General features: G+C 46.2%; 4 protein-coding genes across 4 annotated transcripts; 3 read left to right on the forward strand and 1 right to left on the reverse strand.

The window, feature by feature from the left end:
• The first annotated feature begins 908 nt into the window (after window positions 1–908).
• On the forward strand, window positions 909–9,896 carry LOC143000428 (glutathione S-transferase A-like). The gene is made up of 9 exons (XM_076149737.1): window positions 909–932; window positions 1,165–1,302; window positions 1,878–1,943; window positions 2,032–2,137; window positions 2,404–2,510; window positions 3,738–3,901; window positions 4,010–4,138; window positions 9,014–9,035; window positions 9,479–9,896. Exons 1-9 carry the CDS (start codon window positions 909–911, stop codon window positions 9,635–9,637), a joined length of 915 nt encoding a protein of 304 aa, XP_076005852.1. The 3' UTR covers window positions 9,638–9,896.
• On the forward strand, window positions 4,485–8,249 carry LOC143000391 (coagulation factor XI-like). Its single transcript, XM_076149699.1, has 8 exons — window positions 4,485–4,636; window positions 4,740–4,896; window positions 5,223–5,332; window positions 5,414–5,576; window positions 5,794–6,057; window positions 6,311–6,417; window positions 7,460–7,619; window positions 8,076–8,249. Exons 1-8 carry the CDS (start codon window positions 4,564–4,566, stop codon window positions 8,176–8,178), a joined length of 1,137 nt encoding a protein of 378 aa, XP_076005814.1. The 5' UTR covers window positions 4,485–4,563; the 3' UTR covers window positions 8,179–8,249.
• A 221-nt stretch (window positions 9,897–10,117) lies between the features above and the next one.
• LOC143000390 (coagulation factor XI-like) lies at window positions 10,118–13,200 on the forward strand. The gene is made up of 8 exons (XM_076149698.1): window positions 10,118–10,237; window positions 10,349–10,505; window positions 10,819–10,928; window positions 11,017–11,179; window positions 11,522–11,779; window positions 11,912–12,018; window positions 12,252–12,411; window positions 13,031–13,200. The coding sequence occupies exons 1-8, from the start codon at window positions 10,165–10,167 to the stop codon at window positions 13,143–13,145; spliced, it is 1,143 nt and encodes a 380-aa protein (XP_076005813.1). The 5' UTR covers window positions 10,118–10,164; the 3' UTR covers window positions 13,146–13,200.
• Window positions 13,201–15,447: 2,247 nt separating this feature from the next.
• On the reverse strand, window positions 15,448–19,163 carry heyl (hes related family bHLH transcription factor with YRPW motif like). The gene is made up of 6 exons (XM_076149705.1): window positions 18,862–19,163; window positions 18,574–18,683; window positions 16,759–16,825; window positions 16,550–16,633; window positions 16,384–16,465; window positions 15,448–16,175 (listed from the first exon to the last, which is right to left on the reverse strand). The coding sequence occupies exons 2-6, from the start codon at window positions 18,651–18,653 to the stop codon at window positions 15,490–15,492; spliced, it is 999 nt and encodes a 332-aa protein (XP_076005820.1). The 5' UTR covers window positions 18,654–18,683; window positions 18,862–19,163; the 3' UTR covers window positions 15,448–15,489.
• Window positions 19,164–22,432: the final 3,269 nt, after the last annotated feature.

Here is a 22,432-nt window from a genome sequence, read left to right on the forward strand (position 1 = left end):
CACTAGTGGGACCTGGGTCAAGCTAAGATGGCAGCTTCACTTCTAGCTTAGCCTGCAAGGTAAAGTGTGTGTCTTAACACCACAGGGGGTTTATCGCACAAGAGGTGCAGGGAGAGTGAGTGAAATCATGCAGCATGGAGGGATCAGTGCTTGAAAGCACAGTTAGAAAACTTAAAAGAAAATAATAGCAGAAATATTCAACACAGAAAATACATTATTGCATCCAGTGTATTTAACTACTTAGATCTAAATCTGACTTTTCAAACATTAAAGCCTTACTTAATAGATTCACGTCCGTTTTGTGATTCTCTGTAGCATCGATTGGACGGCTGCGCTGAGGGTCCACTGATTCGATGGTTTGTCCGTTTTGGTGAGCTTTGCTCCAAGTCTTCAGTTCTGGGCTTGAAGAAGTTGGAAAGTTGTCTTCTTGGTGTAGGAGGAATCGCTGCTTGGTCCAGTTGAGTCAGGGTCAGACACTTTTGAAAGCAAACGGAGGTGCAGGCCTTTGAGCTTGTGGGTTCCCTGAATTGGAAAATTCAGTGCAGATTCTTGAGTTTCTTTCTTTTCCTTGCTGCTTGGTTGGGCTAAAGAGGGTTCTGGGTTCACTGGATTGGAGCATCCAGGGCAAGTTCTTAGGTCTCTCCCTCTTCCTTGAGTTGGTACAGAGAGCGTTAGCAGAAGAGCATCCTGGAGAGGAGCCGTTTCTGAAGAGAGGGAGTTTTTGAGATACCAGAGCTTTTATACTGCAAATGACCTCACAGGCAAGAGTAAACCTTTTGGCCAATGTTGCGGCAGCTGGATCTATAACATCCTCACATCAAGGTGTGAAGAGGTGGTTGATCCACTACAACACTAGGTTGTCTTCTTGTTTTGTGGACAAAGAACCGCATGCTTTATCAGAGTCAGCCATGTTGGGACAGCTTCAAACCTGTGTATGAACCTACAACACACAAACACACATAGAGGGGACAAACACACACACGCGTCTGACCCAAGCACACTCTCCCAAAAATATTCCCAGATTAACAATTATTGCTTTAAGTTCTTAAAGCATAACATTTAATTTATATATGGCTGCAACCTTTTGAATGCATTGAATTAATTGTTGCATTTTACTGAAGTCCACTATGTGGCGGTGTGTGCCACACTTCACTTCAGTAAAAGTGTCCCTGCTGGCGGGTCATGATCGCTCTGGAGGAGAAGAACCTGCAGGGCTACGGCCACAAGCTGCTCTCAATCGACCAGAATGAGCACAAATCCGAGCAAGTGTTAGATTTGAACCCCAGGGGGCAGAAAGGTCACGTGACCTGAATGACGCATTTGTTTACGTTCATTCCCTCAATTAGACACTAGAAAAAGACTCGTTACGTTCCATTAGTTTTTGCTGAATCACGCCAGACTCCTGATGAATTATAATAACATTCCGGGTTATGAGCTATACCACAGACATGGAAGAACAAGCCTAACGTTTCCAATAAGCCCCAATAGCCCTTTAATTCGGTTTATTTTTAATTCGCCAAACTGCTTTTATTTTAGCAGAATCAACTTTATATCTTCAGTATGACGTTCCAGCCAGCGCGCTGTCGCCGGATTGCACTAAGGGGCGCCAAAGAGCTGAACAATCACTGATACATGTATCTATAGATTTAGTGATTTAACTAAGACGTTTTCATCATTGACGGTAACAATCATCAAAATGGCTTAACTCGTAATTTATTCTGTTGATATTTGCTACTAAGGTAAAGATAAAGTGAATTGAGAGACCTGTGAGTGCCGTTCAGCGTGGAGGAGTCTTCTGCTTTACAATGCACAATGACATTTTTGCAAGTGTGTTACACGCCACAAGCTCGTTTGTCTGTTAACCTGGTTGTCCTCAGCTTCCCACGTTTAACCATGGAGTCAACGTTGTGAACGAATCCTACGGCGCCTGTTTTTACCTGGAGGTGAGAGATTCTTTACCTCACAATAGATCAAGAAGCTGCCACCTGCATGCATGACCAAGTGTGCTAATGTTTCCTCCTTCAATGACAGAATCAGTTCAAGTCTCAGGGCACCAAGTTGATCCCAGACAGCGCGGCAGAACAGGCGCTCATGTACCAATGCATGTTTGAGGGTCTCACGCTCTACGAAAAACTGAGTAAGTCCATTTTACATGTAGAATCTCTGGAACAAGTTTAATCTTTGTTTCCTAATACAGTTCTTCACCGTTTTACTATGATTGGCTGCCAGACTTTGTCAATAACTGTGGAAGCTGATGTTGTAGACTCACATGTTTGTTTGTTTATTGGTGAGGGGGGTCATTTCATTTAATCACTCAGAGTTGGGGTCATTATCGGAGGAATACTTGGCCTTGGAAGAGGTATGAAGGAGTTTGAAACTGTTTCCATCTTTGTCTCCTTTCAGATTCAGTCAAGTACTACAACTGGTTTGTCCCTGAGGCAGAAAGGCACGAGTCGGCTCTGAAGAGGAACTGGGAGGTGTTGGACACGGAGCTCCAGTTGTGGGAGGGATAACTCCTCAAGGCAGATGCACACACACACACACACACACACACACTCACTCACACTCTCAACACACACTTGCCATGTTTCGATTCCAGGCTTCCACAAAAGCTAAGCAAAAGTTCTTAATCGTCAGTGTCTGTGTGAAAATGATGACTGGCTTGGCAAGAATAGTTTTCTTGATCCTGCAGTAGAATAACATCAGAAGTCAACATGGTTCTGTCATCTAGCACAGCGGCCCCTAACCTTCTTTGTGCCACGGACCGGTTTAATATTAGACAATATTTTCACGGACCGGCCTTTAAGGTGTTGCGGATTAATACAACAAAATAAAACTATTCGACCGGAGTAAAAACTGGGGTATTTTTTTAATATAATAATAAATGTGAATCCAATGTGTACTCGCAACTTTATTAGCAGCGTTCTTCGTAACATCGCGCCAAGAGGAGTAACATCCTCTCTGCCCCCTAACGCTCTCTGGCCGCTATGGTAACGTTTAAACATGCCTTCAAAATAAGATACACCACAAAAACAAATATAAACTGAATGAAAAATACAACTCACCATAACGCTGAATCAGTGGGAGCCCTGAGCCTGTTTCTCTGTAGCCAGACGGTCCCATCTAGAGCTAATGGGAGACAATGACACTGGAAGTGTGTTGCTTATGTCCAGTCTCCTCTGTAATTTTGTTTTGGTTGCTGTCACTGCAGAAAACCCCGCTTCACACAGATAGGATGTGGGAAATGGCAACAGGGTTTAATTCTTCACCAATAGTGAATGGGTTCTTAGCCTTAGCAATACGGTTAGCCACCACGTATGATGTTCTAAATGAACTCACATTTGTTGATGTGGTGGCCCTCAGTAATTGCTTCTGTCCTTCTTGTTCACATTTTTTTCTTTCAAAATACTCAAAAGGCTTGTCTTTTAATGCAGGGTGGTTGGTCTCCAAGTGGCGAAGCAGTTTTGAAGGCTTCATTGCCTCATTAGGGAGCCGGTTGCCACATATTAGGCAGAGCTGGCTTGGTGCATGGAAATCATTCTATCAGCTTTCCTTCTCGTATGAATTAAACTTCCTTTTTCTCTGATTGCACCACACAAAAGACTCGTCAAACCCGAAAATGAAACCTGACCTGACCAATATTTCAAATCAAAGTCTGCTTATGTTAAGTCACAACACCCACACTGTATTTCTTTGGAATCTTTTATTTACCTGTGGTGTTTAGTATTAAGAAATAGCAAACAATCAAACCTGCCAAAGTCTCACAGATCAATCATGCAAACAGTCCAGAGGTCTCTCTCTCTCTCTTCAGGTGGGCACATTTCTCTTACCTGGCAGGCTCCTTCTTCTCTCTGGCAAACGTGCTCGTGTTTCCTACGGTCGCCTCCCTCTTCAGATTTGGGTCGGTGGTCGTTCTTGCTTGAACCGGCACCAAAGTAAAACAGCACCATGTTGATTGATTGACTGATTGATTTATTGATACCCGCGTGTGTTTGTGCTGTTGCTGTAGGTTACCTGCTGGGCGTTTCCCTCAGCTGAGCCAGTATTACGCAGCGCTGAAGGAGCTGCCCAGCATCAAGGCCAGCTGGCCGCCTCACTGGCTGGACAACCCTCAGAGACAAGATACACTCAAGGACTTGTGAGACACACACACACACACACACACACACACACACACACACACACCTTACTGTCGCCTCTGCCCACGCTTAGTTTTAACACTACTAATTCTTCTGCTCTGCTATTTGTCTGAAACTGATTTATTAATGGTAGTGCAATCACAAGTGCTTGTAAACGTACAGATGGCAGAGCAGTATTGTATTTGTGTGGCAGTGAAGACTTTGTGTCTCCATAACACCCACACAAGGACACTGTATCTCTTATGAATCTTTTATTTACCTGTGGTGTTTATTATTAAGAAACAGCAAACACTTTAACCTGCCAAAGTCTCACAGATCAATCATGCAAACAGTCCAGAGGTCCAAATGTTGAGCTTTAAAAACAGTCGGAACCACTTTGACTGCAGCTGCATTTGAAGAAGCTCATCTGCTGCAACAGACCAACATGGATAAGATGAGTGTGTGCTGGTGCCTGTTCCTGGGCCTGCTGCTCCTCTGCAGACTCTCCCTCAGCCAAGGTAACACAAACCTTTTTTGCCGAATCATGATTACCTATTGCACCTCTTGTGTATGTGTGTACACGTATGGTATGTGTGAGCGCGTCCTGTTGCATCTTTCCAGAGTGTGTCCCAGAGCTTCAGCGGAACATGGAGTTCACAGGCTCAGACATCAACTTTGTCTACTCTCCGGATGAGGAGCACTGCCAGATGCTCTGCACGCAGCATCCCGCCTGTCAGTTCTTCACCTTTGTGCGTTCTGACTGGACGCACGACGACAAGTGAGCAATTGAAAGCAGAGAAATGAACTCAAAACAAATATATATAATATGAAAACTGCTAGATGTGTTGAAATATTGAGTATTGATGTGTTGAAACAAACCAAAATACTTACATTGTAAAGTTAGAAGCTCTATGATTTACATTTTTGCTGCCAACCAAGATATCAAACTCATGCTCTCAAACTCAACTCTTGGAGGACTTTTCCACCTGCATTGCCAAAGCGTTTATAGCTGCAAACGTATGGGAAAAGTTTTGTAGCCTTAATGTACAAATCTACAGACGTATTCATACAAAACAGGGAAATAAGTTGAACATTTCATTTCAGGAACTTCTACTGCTACCTGAAGAGGTCCTCCTCTGGGCAGCCTGACGTTAAGACGCCGTGGATGGATCTCACCTCAGGGTTTTCCCTCAAAGGTTGCAATGCCGAACCAAGTAAGCACGCCGTCGCATCTAAATAAAGACGTTCAAAGGTCTGATTTGAACGGATGAGCGAACCCTGCGTGTCGTTGTCAGGACCTACCCTGAGCGCCGTGTACCAGGGCGTGGGTTTCTTCGGAGCGGATTACAAGACCTTGTTCACAGCAGACTATGAGGAGTGCCAGCGAGTCTGCACCCAGGAGCCCGGCTGCCAGTTCTTCACCTTCGTCAAAGCAGACTACAGACCCCCGTCCATCAGGTGAAGGCCGGGATGAGTGACAGTCCAGTGAGATTTAAGAGATTGAGATTTCTGCCTTTAGAACAGTGACAGACAGCAATGTTAAATTTTTGGCACCAGCAGGAGTGTCTATAGTCCTGGAATCGGAATGGAACAGAATTCCATTAGCAGTTAAGCCTAGATGAGTTTGATTCTCTGCTCCCTCCTTTGGTTTAATGCTTCTCTGGTGTGTTTGTAGGTATAAGTGCCACCTTAAATTCAGCTGGACGATACCTGTGCCTCCTATTGTCGAGTCAGCGACTGGAGTTGTTTCTGGATTCTCAAATTCAACAAATCTGGAATCAATTCCCCTGTCAGATAAGCAAACCCCTTGCCAGACCAAGCTTTTTCCAGGCACTGACATCCCAGGAAGCGAGTTGTTAACATTGCCCGCTGCCTCCCCTGAGCAGTGCCACAGCTTGTGCTCTGACCACCCAGCCTGTACCTACTTCACCTACAACAGGTAGTGTGTGTGTGTGTGTGTGTGTGTGTGTGTGTGTGTGTGTGTGTGTGTGTGTGTGTGTGTGTGTGTGTTTAGCCACTGTTAGAACACAAGATATTAAGAACAGTTTGAAAACTTTTTTGTAACCAACCTTATCCAGGCAACATGACCGACAGTATCAAAATGCTGCAGATTGATTTATTCCTTTGAGTAAATGTGTAATTTCATGGCATGCAGCGGCTGTAACAGGGTTTTGTTTTCTTTCTATTTCCAGGTCTGAACTGAGCTGTTGTCTGAAGAAAAATACAGACCAAATGGCGTTGGCAGCGAGGGATGGCGTCACCTCTGGCCTACCATCACACTTCTGCGCCCTCGATAACAGTAAGTACCCCCCACATGTTCGCTGACACGGGAAGTTCCTTTCTCTGCCTTTATGCCCCATGAAGCTGTAAACCGGGATGGGTTCCCGTCTTCCGGTCCAACCACGGCGTCCTTAGAACACGGGAGGTGTGGCTTGGTCTCCTATCGGTGCTGTGTGTGAAGTTATTCAGACATAATGAAATATTCTTGTTTATCTGACGCCATAAGGTAAATGTACTTATTGCTAGTAATAATTTGAGTCTCTGATTGGTTGATTCTGTCAGTAAATGCGGCAATTCTGTCCTGCTGTTTTTCACTGGCACCGGCAAATGCGCCGGCACCAGCTTCAACAAGTGCCAGCAAGTGCGAAATAGAAACACTTGCCGGTGACGGTGTTTTTGTTTTTTTGGGGGGTCTAGAAAAGGGGGGGGCGCGAAAGAAAAAGTTTGAGAACGCTGCCTTAGGCTATGACGTGTTTGGTCAGCAAGTTACAGCGGAGCGTGCACACGGAAGGTTCTGGTAAGCAGAAATGCCTTCCCAGCTCTTAGTTGGTCTAGCTCATATAGTCATCTCAAGCAGGATGTCAGGGATGTTTGTATCTGTTTTGCATCTTTAAAATTCATGTGGCTTTTGCCCTAATTCCCAATCAGCCAGATGTGTTTATTTCACTATTTGATTATAGTGCCTTCAGTGTGTTGTCTCTGGTGTTCTCGCAACTTGTAAATGACACAACAACAGTACAGTACAATTAACCCTTCTGTGAACGCCATGATCTAAAAAAGCCCCCCAGACTATCCGGCAGCGGGGATCCCCTTCCTCCCTTTTACTGTCCCCAAGATGTTGAGGTGTTGATAAGGTGGTGCAGCGTTCTCAGCATTTACTATCTGCTGATTAGTGGAATCACAAAAGCGGAATTGTGTTTGCATCGTGAGGACACTCATACCTCCATCAATGCCCCAAAATGTTCAGATTTCACTTTTCCCCCACCAGACCTTTGCTGTCATTGGCTGAAACTCATCTGTGTAAATTCCCTCCTGCGTTCTGTGTTCCTCTCTGCTGATAGGCTGGATGAAAACACCTTTTGAGGGAATTGATTTCAGAGGTTCAGACCTGCGCTTCATACTGCTGGACGATTTACAAACGTGTCAGCAGAACTGCAACGACGATCACAACTGCCAGTTCTTCACCTATGTCAATGAGTACTTCCACGATTCCTCTCACTGGTACAACACACACACACAGACAGACAAAGTAAAGGATATTTTGCTGATTTCTATTGCGTGTGCCCCAATGGCCAAAAAAGGTAAATGAATGCAAAATCGGAAGTCAGTTCTCACAATTGATCTAACAGGAGGTCAGTGAAGTGCACAAATGGAGATCATGTGATACCACGCTGGGAAAGAGTGGAAGCTTGATGTCAATTCGCTTAAAAGATCCATAAATCTACCCAGAATGTTTGTTTACTTCAATAAATATGAAGGCTTCTATAGACAGAAGCCTTAAATGGTACGTTCTCACTCAGTCTGCACAGCAGTGTAGCAGGAGAGTAGATCAAAATAAGAACATGAAAACTTGTACAGTAAATCTGTTGTTCTTCCACACCACGTCTATATCTTTGTTTGTGTTTATTTATTTATTTGTACATTTAATGGATGGAGATGTGTGGCTGTTTTTCCCAGGCGTCGCTGCTATCTGAAGCGCTCCGTTACTTTGCCTGCTCCTCCTATGGTTGCCAAACGGGTCGAGGTTGTGTCTGGATTCTCCCTGAAGAGCGATGCGTAGTGTGGTCTACACACAGGTTGAAAGTCCTAGCATGTATGTGTTATCCAATTAAAGGTTTCACAGCAGTCAAAGCCACTTGTGGATGACTTTGTTTTTGTCTCAGAGTGACACTGTGTGTGTGTGTGTGTGTGTGTGTGTGTGTGTGTGTGTGTGTGTGTGTGTGTGTCTGTGTGTGTGTGTGTGTGTGTGTGTGTGTGTGCACGTGAGATGGAGACAGAGGGAGAGAGAGCATGCATTACAACACACACACACATAGAGGGGACAAACAGAAACACGCATCTGACCCAAGCACACTCACTCAAATAAATTACCGAGATTAACAACTATTGCTATAAGTTCTTAAAGCATGACATTTAATTTATGTATGGCTGCAACCTTTTGAATGCGTTGAATTAATTGTGGCATTCACTAGAGTCCACTATGTGGCGGTGTGTGTTTTTATCATCGCTTTACACCCGCGTAGACCTTGAGAATAGCAGAATAAGAATCAATCCCCCGAGACAGGACGTGGTTATTATCCTCCTCAGCTCACAGTAACTCGCCGCCATGTCCCAGGATTCGAGAAAAACTGAGTAAGTCTATTTTACATGTAGAATCTCTGGAACAAGTTTAATCTTTGTTTCTTAATGTTCTGCACCGTTTTACTATGATTGGCTGCCAGACTTTGTCAATAACTGTGGAAGCTGATGTTGTAGACTCACATGTTTGTTTGTTTATTGGTGAGGGGGGTCATTTAATTTCATCACTCAGAGTTGGGGTCATTATTAGAGGAATACTTGGCCTTGGAGGAGGTATGAGGGAGTTTGAAACCGTTTCCATCTTCGTCTCCTTTCAGATTCAGTAATCTACTACAACTGGTTTGTCCCTGAGGCAGAAAGGCACGAGTTGGCTCTGAAGAGGAACCGGGAGGTGCTGGACACAGAGCTCCAGCTGTGGGAGGGATACCTCCTCTAGGCAGATACACACACACACACTTACACTCTCAACACACACTAGTCATGTTTCCATCCCAGGCTTCCACAAAAGCTAAGCAAAAGCTCGTTATCGTCAGTGTCTGTGTTGAAATGATGACTGGCAAGGCAGGAATAGTTTTTCTGATCCTGCAGTAGAACAAGAGGTCGAGAGGTCTCTCTCTCTCTCTCTCTCTCTCTCTCTCTCTCTCTATCTCTCTCTCTCTCTCTCTCTCTCGCCACCCTCTTCAGATTTGGGTCAATGGCTGTTCTTGCTTGAACTAGCACCAAAGTAAAACCGCACCATGTTGATTGATCTGTTGATTGATTGATTGATTGATTGATTGATACCCGTGTGTTTGTGTTGTTGCTGTAGGTTACCTGCTGGGCTTTTCCCTCAGTTGAGCCAGTATTACACCGCGCTGAAGGAGCGGCCCAGCATCAGAGCCAACTGGCCGCCTCACTGGCTGGATAACCCTCAGGGACAAGACACACTCAAGGACTTCTGAGACACACACACACACACACACACTGCCCACGATTAGTTTTAACACTACTTATTCTTCTGCTCTGCTGTTTGTCTGAAACTGATTTATTAATGGTAGTGCAATCAAACGTGCTTGTAAACATACAGATGGCAGAGCAGTATTGTATTTGTGTGGCAGTGAAGACTTTGTGTTTTTAGTTTTGTAGTTTTTATTCTCAAAGTTCTGTGGAACATAAACCGATGCACCTGCTGAGATGAGTTGTGGTGTTTTTGTTAGAAAGTTATACATTGATTTATTAAAAAAAAGTCAACCTCAAAACTCTCAGTCCTACAGTTTGCTGCTTGATATGTCCTTGTGTGAGTGTTACACCAGGACACTGTTTTTCTTGTGGTGTTTAGTATAGACATAGCAAACACTCAAACCGGCCAAAGTCTCACAGATCAATCATGCAAACAGTCCAGAGGTCCAAACGTTGAGCTTTGAAAACAGTCAGAAGCAATTTGACCGCAGCAGCATTTGAAGAAGCCCATCTGCTGCAACAGACCAACATGGATAAGATGAGTGTGTGCTGGTGCCTGTTCCTGGGCCTGCTGCTCCTCTGCACTCTCTCCGACAGTCAAGGTAACACAAACCTTTTTTGCTGAGTCATGATTGCCTATCGCACCTCTTGTGTATGTGTGTACAAGTATGGTATGTGTGAGCGCGTCCGTGCCGCCTGTGGCATCTTTCCAGAGTGTGTCCGAGAGCTTCAGCGGAACATGGACTTCCCGGGCTCAGACATCACCTTTGTCTACTCTCCTGATGAGGAGCACTGCCAGAAGCTCTGCACGCAGCAAGCCGCCTGTCAGTTCTTCACCTTTGTGCGTTCTGACTGGACGAACGACAACAGGTGAGCCATTGAAAGCAGAGAAATTAACTCAAAACAAATGTATATAATATATAGAACTGCCAGATGTGTTGAAATATTTAACAAACATAAATACTGAGACATTGTAAAGTAAGAAGCTCTATGATTTACATTTTTGCTGCCAACCAAGATATCAAACTCATGCTCTCAAACTCAACTCTCTGAGGACTTTTCCACCTGCATTGCAAAAGCGTTTATAGCTGCAAACTTAGGGTAAAAGTTTTGTAGCCTAAATGTACAAATATACAGACGTATTCATACAAAACAGGGAAATATGTTGAACGTTTCATTTCAGGAACTTCTACTGCTACCTGAAGAGGTCCTCCTCTGGGCAGCCTGACGTCAAGAGGCCGTTGCTGGGGGTCACCTCAGGGTTTTCCCTCAAAGGCTGCAGCGCCGAACCAAGTAAGCACGCCACCACGTCTAAATAAAGAGGTTCTAAGTACAAAGGTCTGATTTGAATGGATGAGTGAACCCTGTGTGTCGTTCTCAGGACCTACTCTGAGCGCTGTGTACCAGGGCGTGGATTTCTTTGGAGCGGATTACAAAACTTTGTTCACAGCAGACTATGAGGAGTGCCAGCGAGTCTGCACCCAGGAGCCCGGCTGCCAGTTCTTCACCTTCGTCAAAGCAGACTACACAACCACGTCCATCAGGTGAAGGCCGGGATGAGTGACGGTCCAGTGAGATTTGAGTGTTTCTGCCTTTAGAACAGCTACAGAATTCCATTAGCAGTTAAGCGTAGGTGATTTTGATTCTCTGCTTCCTCCATTGGTTTAATGCAGTGGTTCCCAAAGTGGGGGGACGCAGAGCTACTGCCGGGGGGGGGGGGTGCTGGATCGGAAGAGGAGCGATATGAATAAGTATCGCCTCAGGTAAATGAATGAGGCGATACTTCTTCGAGGCAATACTTTTTCGTCTCGCTGCAGGTGAATAGGGGGGCGCGAAACAAAAACTTTGAGAACCACTGGTTTAATGCTTCTCTGGTGTGTTTGTAGGTATAAATGCCACCTTAAATTCACCTGGACGATACCTGTGCCTCCTATTGTTGAGTGGCGGACTGGAGTTGTTTCTGGATTCTCATCAAATCTGGAATCAATTCCCCTGTTAGGTAAGCAAACCCCTTGCCAGACCAAGCTTTTTCCACGCACTGACATCCCAGGAAGCGAGTTGTTGACGTTGCCCGCTGCCTCCCCTGAGCAGTGCCTCAGCTTGTGCTCTGACCACCCAGCCTGCACCTACTTCACCTACAACAGGTAGTGTGTGTGTTTAGGCACTGACCGACAGTATCTAAATGCTGTCGATTGATTTATTCCTGTGAGTTAAATGTGTAATTTCATGGCATGCAGCGGCTGGTAAACAGGGTTTTGTTTTCTTTCGATTGCCAGCCCTGAACTGAAATGTTATTTGAAGAAAAATACAAACCAAATGGTGTTGGCAGCGAAGGACGGCGTCACCTCTGGCCTGCCGTCACGCTTCTGCGCCCTCGATAACAGTAAGTATTGTTTACTGACACAGGTTCCTTTCTCTGCCTTTTGCCCCATGAAGCCCTTTGATCTCAGCATTTACTATCTGCTGTGGAATCACAAAAGCGGAATTGTGTTTGCATTGTGAGGACACTCATACTTCCATCAAGGCCCCAAAATGGTCTGATTGCACTTTTTCCCCCCCACCAGACCTTTGTTGTCATTGCCTTAAAGTCCCTGCTGTGTTCCTCTCTGCTGATAGGCTGGATGAAAACACCTTTTGAGGGAATCGATTTCAGAGGTTCAGACATGCGCTTCATACTGCTGGACGATCCACAAACGTGTCAGCAGCTCTGCAATGACGATAACAACTGCCAGTTCTTCACCTACGTCAATAAGAACTTCCATGATGCCTCTTACAGGTATGACTTACACACACACATACCCACACACACACACGCAGACAAAATAAAGGATATTTTGGTGATTTCTATTGCGTGTGCCCCAATGGCCAAAAAAGGTAAATGTTTGCAAAATCGAATATCAGTTCTCACAATTGATCTAAAAGGAGGTCAGTGAAGTGCACACATGGAGATCATGTGATACCACGCTGTGAAAGAGTGGAAGCTTGATGTCAATGTGCATAAAAGATCCATAAAACTACCAAAAATGTTTGTTTACGTCAGTGGTTCCCAAAGTGGGGGGCACCACCCCTAGGGGGGGCACAGAGCTACTCCATGGGGGGCAGAGACATATGGGGGGCGTGAAAAATTTCTGATCTATTAAAGGGGGGTGCGAAAGAAAAAGTTTGGGAACCACTGGTTTACGTCAATATATATGAGGCTTCTATAGACAGTAGCCTTAAATGGTATGTTCTCACTCGGTGTGCACAGCAGCGTAGCAAAGGAAAGCAGATCAAAATAAGAACATTTAAACCTGTACAGTAAATCCGTCGCGTGTCGACACCACGTTAACATCTTTGTTTGTATTGAATTATTTATTTGTACATTTAACGGATGGAGATCTGGTTTTATGTCACAGGCGTCGCTGCTATCTGAAGCGCTCCATCACTCTGCCTGCTCCTCCTATGGTTTCCAAACTGGCCGGGGTTGTGTCTGGATTCTCCCTGGAGAGCATAGCGCACACACCCACATAGGTTGAAATTCCTAGCATGTGTGTGTAATCCAATTAAAGGTTTCACAGCAGCCGAAGCCGTTTGTGGATGAGTTTGTTTACGTCTCAGCGTGACACTTCCCCTTTTCACCAGTGTTCCTCTCACTCCTCCCTCCACACTGAACCCTCCTCTTTTCCTCATGGAACGGCTCCATCTGTGTTTTCACTTCTCTTGCCTCGCGCACACACACACACACACTTCCCTCCTTCACTCTTCTATTCTCTCCGTTCTTCCCTTCCCTCCTTCCCCTCTGCTCCCTCAACTTCCCCTCCCCCGTGGGAAACCCAGCGCAGTGTGATTGTGGTCGTCCTTCCTGGAAGCTGTGGTGGTGACTCTGGCTCCTCCACTCAGAGGCTAGAATAGTGCCAGGCAGCCTGCATGTGTGTGTGTGTGCGTGTGTGTGAGACTGTGTTGTGTGTGTGAGTGAGTGAGAGAGAGAGAGATCATGCACCATCCACAAACATTCCACCACCATACCGTCCGTCCAACCGCCGGCCGGCCTCGCACGAGAGCCACGCCGCCACCGCGGTTCAGTCCTGACGCCAGCCCTGAAGACTCACATTACAACACACATACACACATAGAGGGGACAAACACACACACGTCTGACCCAAGCACACACAAGCACACTCACTCAAATAAACAATATGCACTTTGCAGAACACACACATTTTTGGCGGCCGCAGACCACAGACATTGCATCCTGAAGTAGATCAAAGCATTCTCGGCCAGTAAACACACACAAGGCTCCTCTCTTCTTCTCTGCTCTCTTATCCCGGCGGAGCGCGGTGCAATTATGCCGATCTTCTCAAAAAACACCTTGTTGCAACTGTCAGTCACCATTGTTCGGGGGTCTGTCGTGCCCTCTGTACATGCCAGTCGTCCCCTCGGTGATTCACGTTCCCTCTCATCTCCGTCTGCCTCCCCCCTCCTCCCCGCCACCCCCCCTCCTTTCTTATTGAACGTCTACGCTGAATCAGTCACTCGACCACAACTCCTCAGATCTTTTCCTTTGTTTCCCCCTCCTCCTCCATCTTTTCCTCTCTTCCCTCTTTCTCACCGCCGCTCCGTTGTTGAGGAGACAGTGGCGCAGACAAACGGCGAGAGAAGATATCCGCTGGTCAGACCACAAGATTGGAGAGAGAGAGAGAGAGAGAGAGAACGAGAGAGAGAGTGAGAGAGAGAGAATGGCGGAGGAGAGGAAGATGCACAGACCGATAGGAGGGTGAAGTTAATGATAGAGTCCCGGCAATTAGAGGGCAAAGCAACGGGTCTGTTTGCGTCGCCGCGGCATCCCGAAAACATCACCAACTCCCACCATGTTTATCCTCCGGACCACAGCTCCCATCAGGCACCACTGCTGACAGATCGGGTCAAACTCTCACACACACACACACACACACACACACACACACAGTAAAGATAAAGGCACTTTATAAAGACTTTTGTCAAACATTCCTCGTCAGTCAGACAGAATTGTTAAATGTAAATCAAATGTATAAATGTTTTTAAAAAGCAAATATCACAGTTAAAAGAAAAACTCAACTTCACTCTGTTGAGCATCATCACATATGGCTCTTGGACGCTTCAACGTGTGCATGTGTGTGTGTGTGTGTGTGTGTGTGTGTGTGTGTGTGTACGTACGTGTGTGTATGTACGTGTGTGTGTGCGTGTTTAAGGATAAGGGGGGACTGTTGAGAAAATGAAAAAGATGTGGAGGATGAAGTCGTGACATTTTGTCTGATGTCGAAAATGGAAATAAAATGGGAATATTTTAAAGTTCAAATGTTACAAATATAAAGTCGATGGAAAATGTCACAAGAATGATGTCGTAATATTTTGAGTGAAAAAAAATTAAATGCAGTGAAAATTAAACCTTTACATTTCGAGGAGAAAGTCCAAATTAAAGGAGAATAAATGATCTATCAGTGTTAAAGTCTGCTGATCTCTTTGACCTTTGACCTTTTGTTACTGTTTGAGCACAATTCAGGCTTTTCCCTTTTGACTTTATTCTCCTAATATTTCAACTTTATCCTCAATTCTCTGTTGTAGTTTATGAAGCTTGATAAAAAAACTGAAATGGAATCAAAACCGTTTTTTTGCTGTCATTGTTGACTCTTCTTCTTCTTCTTCTTCTTCTTCTTCTTCTTCTTCTGCTTCTTCTTCTTCTTCTTCTTGTATGATTGTTCTGAACTGTCTCCCACAGTCTGATATGGCTTTTAGAGTTCCTTTAAAAGCAGGAACAATGATCAAAAGTTTAAGGATTTGCTGTGAGTGGCACGTGAGCTCCATGCAGCTGTCCAGAGTTCATTTGGGACTTTGACCCTCAGAAAGCTCCGATCTCAGTTGCCCATCCCTGGGCTGACTTGGTGGATCCTCCCAAGCCCCTGCGCTGGGCCGCAGGAGACCCCAGAGGTGCAAAGGGTCTGAAAGAGACTTGCAGAGGGGCAGATGATGATGATGATGATGAAGATGATGAAGTAGAGGAGGTGGAGGGAGAAGAAGAAGAAGATATGTGGAGAGGAAGAGGTGAAGCCCTTGAGGCGCTGTGAGGGGACGGCTGGCTGGGTCGGTGGGCCGGGGAAGCGGCGAGGGAGGGCAGTCGGTGCACGGTGGCCAGGGCCGTGGGCGCCAGAAGGGGCGGCGCGCCCTGATGGCACCCGGCGAGGGGAGCAAGGCGGAGGGTGGAGGGAGATGGGTAGCTTCCGAGCAGCGCCAGATCCCTTCGTCCGGCGTGAAAAGCGGGAGAGGAGGAGGCGGGCGAGGTGGGGGAGATCTGAGGGAAGGTCGCCCACGGCCAGGGGGGGAAGGGCAGGGCGGAGGTCGGGGGCGACTGCAGGAGGATGGGGTCCAACTCGCTGGCACAGTGGGAGAGGTGGGAGACCAGACGGGCCCCAATGGGGTCCGGAGACTCTCCTTCCAGGGTGCTCAGGTACCGGACCACCTCTCCGACGCACTCCCTAAAGCCCAGGGTCCTGTAGTCCACCGCCAGCGCCCTCGCATCAAAATAACCTGAGGGGACGAAGACAGACGTAGTTTAGTGTTGAAGCACCGCGTCTTTTCCTTCGTTGTAACACAAAAGATGTTGGGACCTTTTCCCAGCACCAGTTCATGTGCCTTTAGGTGCTCATGTTCTGTGAATTATACACAAACTGGGAGAAAAGCACAAACAGATGAGACGGAAAAATAAACCAAAGAAAGGAACAGACTGAATTCTCACCTTTCCCTCCCATTGCATGCAGGAGCTTGAGGTGGTCCACAGTCATTTGCAGGATCTCAGCTTTCTCCAGTTTAGAAGAACCCTGCGGACACAAGGGCCTCATGTTTCCTGTGCTTGTTTTGTTTCCCATCGTAAGCGTTTGGTAAAGCGGCGCCCAAACCTTTACCTGTTTCTCAAAGGCGCTGGGCACCAGCCTCCTCAGCTCCGACAGGCTGTGGTTGATCCGATCCCGCCGTCTTTTCTCTATGATCTACGCGAGCGAAAGGAGCAGAGGGACCATCAGGACAAACAAAGACGAAACCAAGATCAATCCTCCAACCCCCCCCCCAAAAAAAAGAAGAAGTGAAGTCAGAAGAATAAGAAGAATCCACTCACTCCTCTTCTCTTCTTTCGAGCCAGAATCTGTGATGTGCTGCCAGGGGACATGGACCCGGTGACTGGGCTGTAAGGGAGAGAGACATAGAGAGAGAGAGAGACAGAGAGAGAGAGAGAGAGAGAGAGAGAGAGAGAGAGATGGAGGGATTGGCACAGAGAGCAACATGGTAACTTTGATTCTCCAGCATATTGTTATTATTACCCTCTCTAATATGACACAGAGGCAGGATGGCACATCAGCTCCCCTCAATCTAATTTGTTTCTTGGGTCGCGAGCAGCATGGGAGTGCCGGGAGAGGAGGGAAGATGAGATTGTTTTTGGTGTAATGCATTTCTGGACATTAGTCTCAGTGGGACGACATGCTGTTCTCCTTCCATCTGAGCAAAGGCCCTTTTAGAGAGATGATTACATGTCCCCTGGGCGGCGCTTTCACCCGCACGGGGGTTCCATCCTGCCGCTCGGGGGGGGATCACAAGTCGCTCAATGTGGATCGTGTTTGTTTGTGAACTGTCGTCTCGCGGGGCTCAAAGGAGGCTGACAGCTTGGAGTCTCTTTCAAACTGCCCCACCAAAGACTTATTGCGTTTCTATTAGATTTGGACGTGAGCGCTGCCAGTTTGGCTGTGTGTTTTTGTTTAGGCTGATGTTTGATGGCGCGGCGTTGAAAGGGGGCCACCGTCTTGTGTTCGCATGTCACATGGCGCTTTGATTTATCCAAACGCTTGCTGAGCGTGTGAGTGTGATGGGAGCTGCAGTTTGATTGAGGGGTTTTTGTTTAGATGCACTTTCTAAATCAATATGCGCAGAACTGAATTAGCTTTTTGTTTTTCTTATGTTTTCTCCATGAAACTAAAATGCCAAATGTTGTCATGATTGCAAAGAAAAACATTGCCACTCAATCTGAGCACAAATTTCACTGCAGTTTTGTTCCAACATTAAAATATGAAACAGCTTGGTAATTTTATCAAATAATAACTTTTCATCAACTTTGTAGTTTGTGTTAATATTCACATTTTAATTTGGTTTAATTGGCTAACTTTATGAAATTAAATTCTATTTTATTTAATATATATTATATATGTTATATAGGTTTGGCAATATTATTTCCTATATACATAAAATAACGACATTAAATTAGCAATTAAAAAATGAAAAGAACTTTCAACATGTTTCTCCCTCTGAATTAAAGATAAAATCAATATCAGTGACAGTTACTTAAATCTCACATTGAGCAAATTTATAGATTATATAGTGAAAAATAGAACGAAATCATTGTTAATAAATCTCACTGTAATCCGTCTCTTTAACTGATCAAACATGCAGCTGACAAAAAATATTGCAACTGTAATTTTAAACAATTAAATGAATAAATTATGATTTTTTTGTTGTTGTTGTTTTTACTCGTGCATTTGGTCACAAGGAATTTTGCAAATTATACATCGTTCTCTGTCATGATCTCTTCAATGATTATTAAAGCCGGGTGTATGAATGTAATGTTATTGATCTCTAACTGATCCCTGCATGTGACGCGTGAAGAGGCGACACAGGGAAGCGGCGAGGAAACAGATCTGCTGCTTATGGCCTGAAGCTGTTTGAGTTTCAGGTGACACATCAGCCTCACTGCCTGTATCTAAGCTCCACTAATATACATTAATCAGGAAGTCATTCTGTTCTAACAATTTTCACTCGGCAACTTATTTCACCAGATCAGTTTCAGACTTTTGCTGCAGTTTGACACTTGACACTTTAAAGCCTTAGCTGTTAACTTGAGAGCGGGTGGTGTAAGAATCTGGGTGGTTGTTGGCAGGACGCTCACCAAATGCTGTCTTCTTGTCCCACGTCGATGAACTCGTCCGTGTCCGAGTCTGGCGAGCTGTAGTCGTGAGGTCTCTTCATCGCTCTGCCTGTTCTCCTCGCCGCACGCTTCTGCCAGATAAGACGGGCAGGACGGGTAAGATGATGGACTCGGGTGAAGGTGGTCACCGGGCGCCTGGATGGCCCCCCTCCTCCACACTGGCAGGTCCAGAAACTGTGTGTGTGTGTGTGTGTGTGTGTGTGTGTGTGTGTGTGCGCGTGTCCCCACCACCCTGGAGGAAATGCTCACCCTGCTTGCCCCTCGCTCAGCCGCTCTGTCTTATAAAAGCCTTGTCGTCCTTGGTTACTTCTTGTCACTTGTATTGTTTGTGTTGTTTGTTTGTTTGTCTTCGCGGCGGCTGTGTGTCTTCTGTCCGTCCCTCTGTGAGTCAGCGGTGCCACTCCATCGACCCCCAAGGGTCCATGACAACTAAATATTTTCACAAGCTGCTTTAGTCTTTTACTCTGTCACTGGCATCCAATCATAGTCTCTCTCTCTCTCTCTCTCTCTCTCTCTCTCTCTCTCTCTCTCTCTCTCTCTCTCTCTCTCTCTCTCTCTCTCTCTCTCTCCTGTCATAGCCACCCAATGACAAAACAGGTCTTTGGCATTTGGGGCAGGGTTGCCAGTTTTGGCTCCCCCTCCTCTCCCCTCCTGTCATCTCGCTCTCCCTCTCTCTTTCTCTCTCTCCCTCTCTCTCTCTCTCTCCCTCCCTCCTCCCTTCCTTTAATCTGCCTCTCCCTGCCTGCTTCTCACCCTCCCTCCCCCAGGCCCCATCTCTCTTCTCCAGCGCTTTGCTCAGTCATCCTCAGTCAGTTCAATTAGCCCCCTCGTATCCTCGCTCCCTTCCTGCTCTCTTCCTCTCTTTTCCCGTCTTCTTCTTTCTCTCCGTCTTTCTTCTCTCTGCTCCTTTAATTACGTTCCATCGCAGAACAATGGGGCACGGGAGGGAGTGTGGGGGAGGAGTGGGGTGAGCGGTGTGGGAATGGTGGAGTGTGAAAACAGTGTTTGAAGCAGAGTGTGTGTGCGTGTGTGCGTGTGTGCGCGTGCGTCTGTGCTTGTGTGTGTCTGTGTCTGTGTGTGACGACACGACTGCTGGTCGTGTGTGTGTGACGACACGAATGCTGGGTGGCAAATCGTGCAGGTGACTGACTCGGAGAATCGAGGCCGGATGACCTGTGACCTTCAGTCAGCAGTCAAGCAAAGGGAACAAACAGCAAGGTCATGGGCTCGAGTCCCATGACTTATAGACTCGAGTCAAACATTTGCAGAAGTTAGACGTGATTAGAAAAGACTTGAAACAAGACTTGATCTAAGTCTTAGTCTATCTTGTTGTGATATTGGACGTCCTCTCTTGTCTTGCGTCATTTTGGTCATAATTTCCCAGCTGTTCTAAGCAGAGTTGGAGCAGAGCGAGTCAGTCAGGTCGAGTCAGAACTCCTAAACCTCAAGTCTGAAACAAGTTTTAAAAAAACTGTAAGATCAAACTCGTCCTGTCTTTATCTGAGGAGGTCCAGCAGGTCAAGAGAGGAATCAACCAGTGAGTGTCTGAACATCTGGGCTCTTCACCGGACAAGATAGCACTCTGCATACACACACACCTAAACACACACATGGTTCTTAGCAAACAAACACACACACACATTTTGCGCTTGGTTCCGCTACCACCGTGGGAAGATCGCTGGTGCAGATTACCATGGAAACAGGAGACCCAGGCGCCGGTAGTTAGGAGCAGTGCCTGACTGACCGAGCAGCATGATTGTGTGTGTGTGTTAGTGTGGATTTGGAGAGAGGGAGAGAGAGGCCAAATGGCATGCCCTCTTACATACAATGCCCAGCTGAGTGTGTCTCTTCCTGCCTGGCAGACTGGAAGGGTGTGTGACTTTAAACATACTACAATGTGTGTGTGTGTGTGTGTGTGTGTGTGTGTGTGTGTGTGTGTGTGTGTGTGTGTGTGTGTGTGTGTGTGTGTGCGCAGCAGAAAAGTGTGTTTCTGCGCTCATGATCCTTTTTAAGAGAATGTTTCATCTAATTTCCATTTGCCATCAGGCCATCGTGTGTTTCTCTCACATGGTCGCTGCGTGTTCCTGCATTTTGTCATTTCATACGTGTAAAGAAATCACCAAACCTAAACCATCTGTGGGTGTGTGGGTGTGGTGTGTGTGTGTGATTCACAAGTGTCAGTAATCAATGTGGCCATCAGCAGGGGGCTTATGGTGTGGTGAGTATGAGTCAGGAGGGACGAACAGAAAGGAGACTCCTCCCCCCTTCCCCCCCACGTATCATTTCATTACCACTCATTCCTTAATTCAGATCTGGATCTCATTTCAGCGTCTATGAAGTCAACCATCGTCTTCTCTCTGTTGTTATTTTTATCACTCGCCCTCCTTCCTCCTCCTCCTCCTCCTCAAAGAATAGCTTTGATCCGCGTATCACCGTGGCTCACGTCAGCTCGGGCCTGGCCACGCCTCCCTGTCACACAGCGAGGGACGCACGAACCCTGCACAAGCCGGAAAGAAACAAGGGCGATAGATGATTAAGTAAATACGTTATAATGAAGAAAATGGCTTCATGGTGGGGACGTGCAAGGGGAGAGGACATGAGAGGGAGAGAGCCGGTGTTGGATGGTGGATGGTGGGGCGGAATTCTGGGAGATTTCTGGAGATCTTCCTCTCTGCCGCCCTCCCATTCCCCCAAACCACAACAAGGCAGCATCCCTCGCTGAAATTAACAAGCTCATACTTTTACAATTTGCACATACACGCACACACACACGGCCATGAATTGATTCGTACAAACGCACGCACACGCAACCGCCCTCACGCGAATGTGGACCGTGCATACCCACACTTTCTGAGGCACAAACGCTCAGCTGCAATTATTGTCCCCCATGCATGACTGTTGCTATTGTTTGAGAGTCTGTGAGATGGAACCAACTCAGCAGGGTCGTTTGTTTGTGACTCATTTTCTGCATTCATGTCACGCGGAATAACTGCCAACCATCAGACATGTCTCACTGCATGATTAACTATCACTTTCCTTTGCTTCTCCGTTTTTGTCTTTGACGTTGATCCACGTTTTCGCTGTAAGCAGGACGTGGAAGTCGTGTTTCACCTGCAGAAGGAGAAAGAGAAGCAAACACGAACAGAGGAAACAAAGCTTTTGATCCATAACTATGTTTAGTGACGTATGTATGTAAAGGTAACGGTGAAAGCGATACAGGGAGTCATCCAACCAACAATTAACCAACCAAACAACCAACTGACCAACTATCAACCATCCAACCATCCAATCATTCAACCAACCAATCAGCCAACAATCAACCAAACAAACAAACAGCACCAATGCAGGCTGGCTGGTTGCAGGCGAAAACATTCCCTCCTAATTGAATAATTAGAATCTACATCACAGCAAACAATTTGAAGTCTCTCGCGATGAAGAAATGAAGAGAAACAGCCAAAAGTTTGACATGAAGGAGCCTGAAACCCCAGATGACGGGCAGCGATCCAAAACAACATCAAAAATATGAATCGACATTAGAAAATTGCGGTGGTGTGTCGCGAATGTGCCATTTAAAAGGCAACACATCTCAAAATAACTCCTCAAATGTAATCAAATAGCAATGCAGTGTTCATTATGGAATGTCTGCTCACTGGCGAGAAGCCTTTGGAGGTTTGCAAAGAATTTGTGGAAGGCCAAATGTGGTCAAAGCGGCCCTGCATGGGTCCCTGCTGCATGCAAGAGCTATTGACATATACCCATAAAACCAGTTGATTCCTTATTGCTGCGGGGCCTTTATGGCGGTCGCCCAGTCTCCAGGGTC

Source organism: Genypterus blacodes, unplaced genomic scaffold (genome assembly GCF_046128005.1).
Source record: "Genypterus blacodes isolate CSIRO-AG114 ecotype Tasmania unplaced genomic scaffold, CSIRO-AGI_Gbla_v1 ptg000048l_1, whole genome shotgun sequence".
NCBI classification, from domain to species: domain Eukaryota; kingdom Metazoa; phylum Chordata; class Actinopteri; order Ophidiiformes; family Ophidiidae; genus Genypterus; species Genypterus blacodes.

Excerpts from the sequence above, each read along its gene's own strand:
- LOC143000428 (XM_076149737.1), top strand. The coding sequence starts at position 909 with ATGTTGGGACAGCTTCAAACCTGT. Across the intron at positions 2,138-2,403 it reads CACGCTCTACGAAAAACTGA|ATTCAGTCAAGTACTACAAC; the intron begins GTAAGTCCATTT and ends GTCTCCTTTCAG. Across the intron at positions 4,139-9,013 it reads CAAGATACACTCAAGGACTT|ATTCAGTAATCTACTACAAC; the intron begins GTGAGACACACA and ends GTCTCCTTTCAG.
- LOC143000391 (XM_076149699.1), top strand. The coding sequence starts at position 4,564 with ATGGATAAGATGAGTGTGTGCTGGTGCCTGTTCCTGGGCCTGCTGCTC. Across the intron at positions 5,577-5,793 it reads TACAGACCCCCGTCCATCAG|GTATAAGTGCCACCTTAAAT; the intron begins GTGAAGGCCGGG and ends GTGTGTTTGTAG. Across the intron at positions 7,620-8,075 it reads TTCCACGATTCCTCTCACTG|GCGTCGCTGCTATCTGAAGC; the intron begins GTACAACACACA and ends TGTTTTTCCCAG.
- heyl (XM_076149705.1), bottom strand. The coding sequence starts at position 18,653 with ATGAAGAGACCTCACGACTACAGCTCGCCAGACTCGGACACGGACGAG. Across the intron at positions 16,466-16,549 it reads CCAGCGCCTTTGAGAAACAG|GGTTCTTCTAAACTGGAGAA; the intron begins GTAAAGGTTTGG and ends TTGTGTCCGCAG. Across the intron at positions 16,176-16,383 it reads GCATGCAATGGGAGGGAAAG|GTTATTTTGATGCGAGGGCG; the intron begins GTGAGAATTCAG and ends TCGTCCCCTCAG.
- LOC143000390 (XM_076149698.1), top strand. The coding sequence starts at position 10,165 with ATGGATAAGATGAGTGTGTGCTGGTGCCTGTTCCTGGGCCTGCTGCTC. Across the intron at positions 11,180-11,521 it reads TACACAACCACGTCCATCAG|GTATAAATGCCACCTTAAAT; the intron begins GTGAAGGCCGGG and ends GTGTGTTTGTAG. Across the intron at positions 12,019-12,251 it reads CTTCTGCGCCCTCGATAACA|GCTGGATGAAAACACCTTTT; the intron begins GTAAGTATTGTT and ends CTCTGCTGATAG.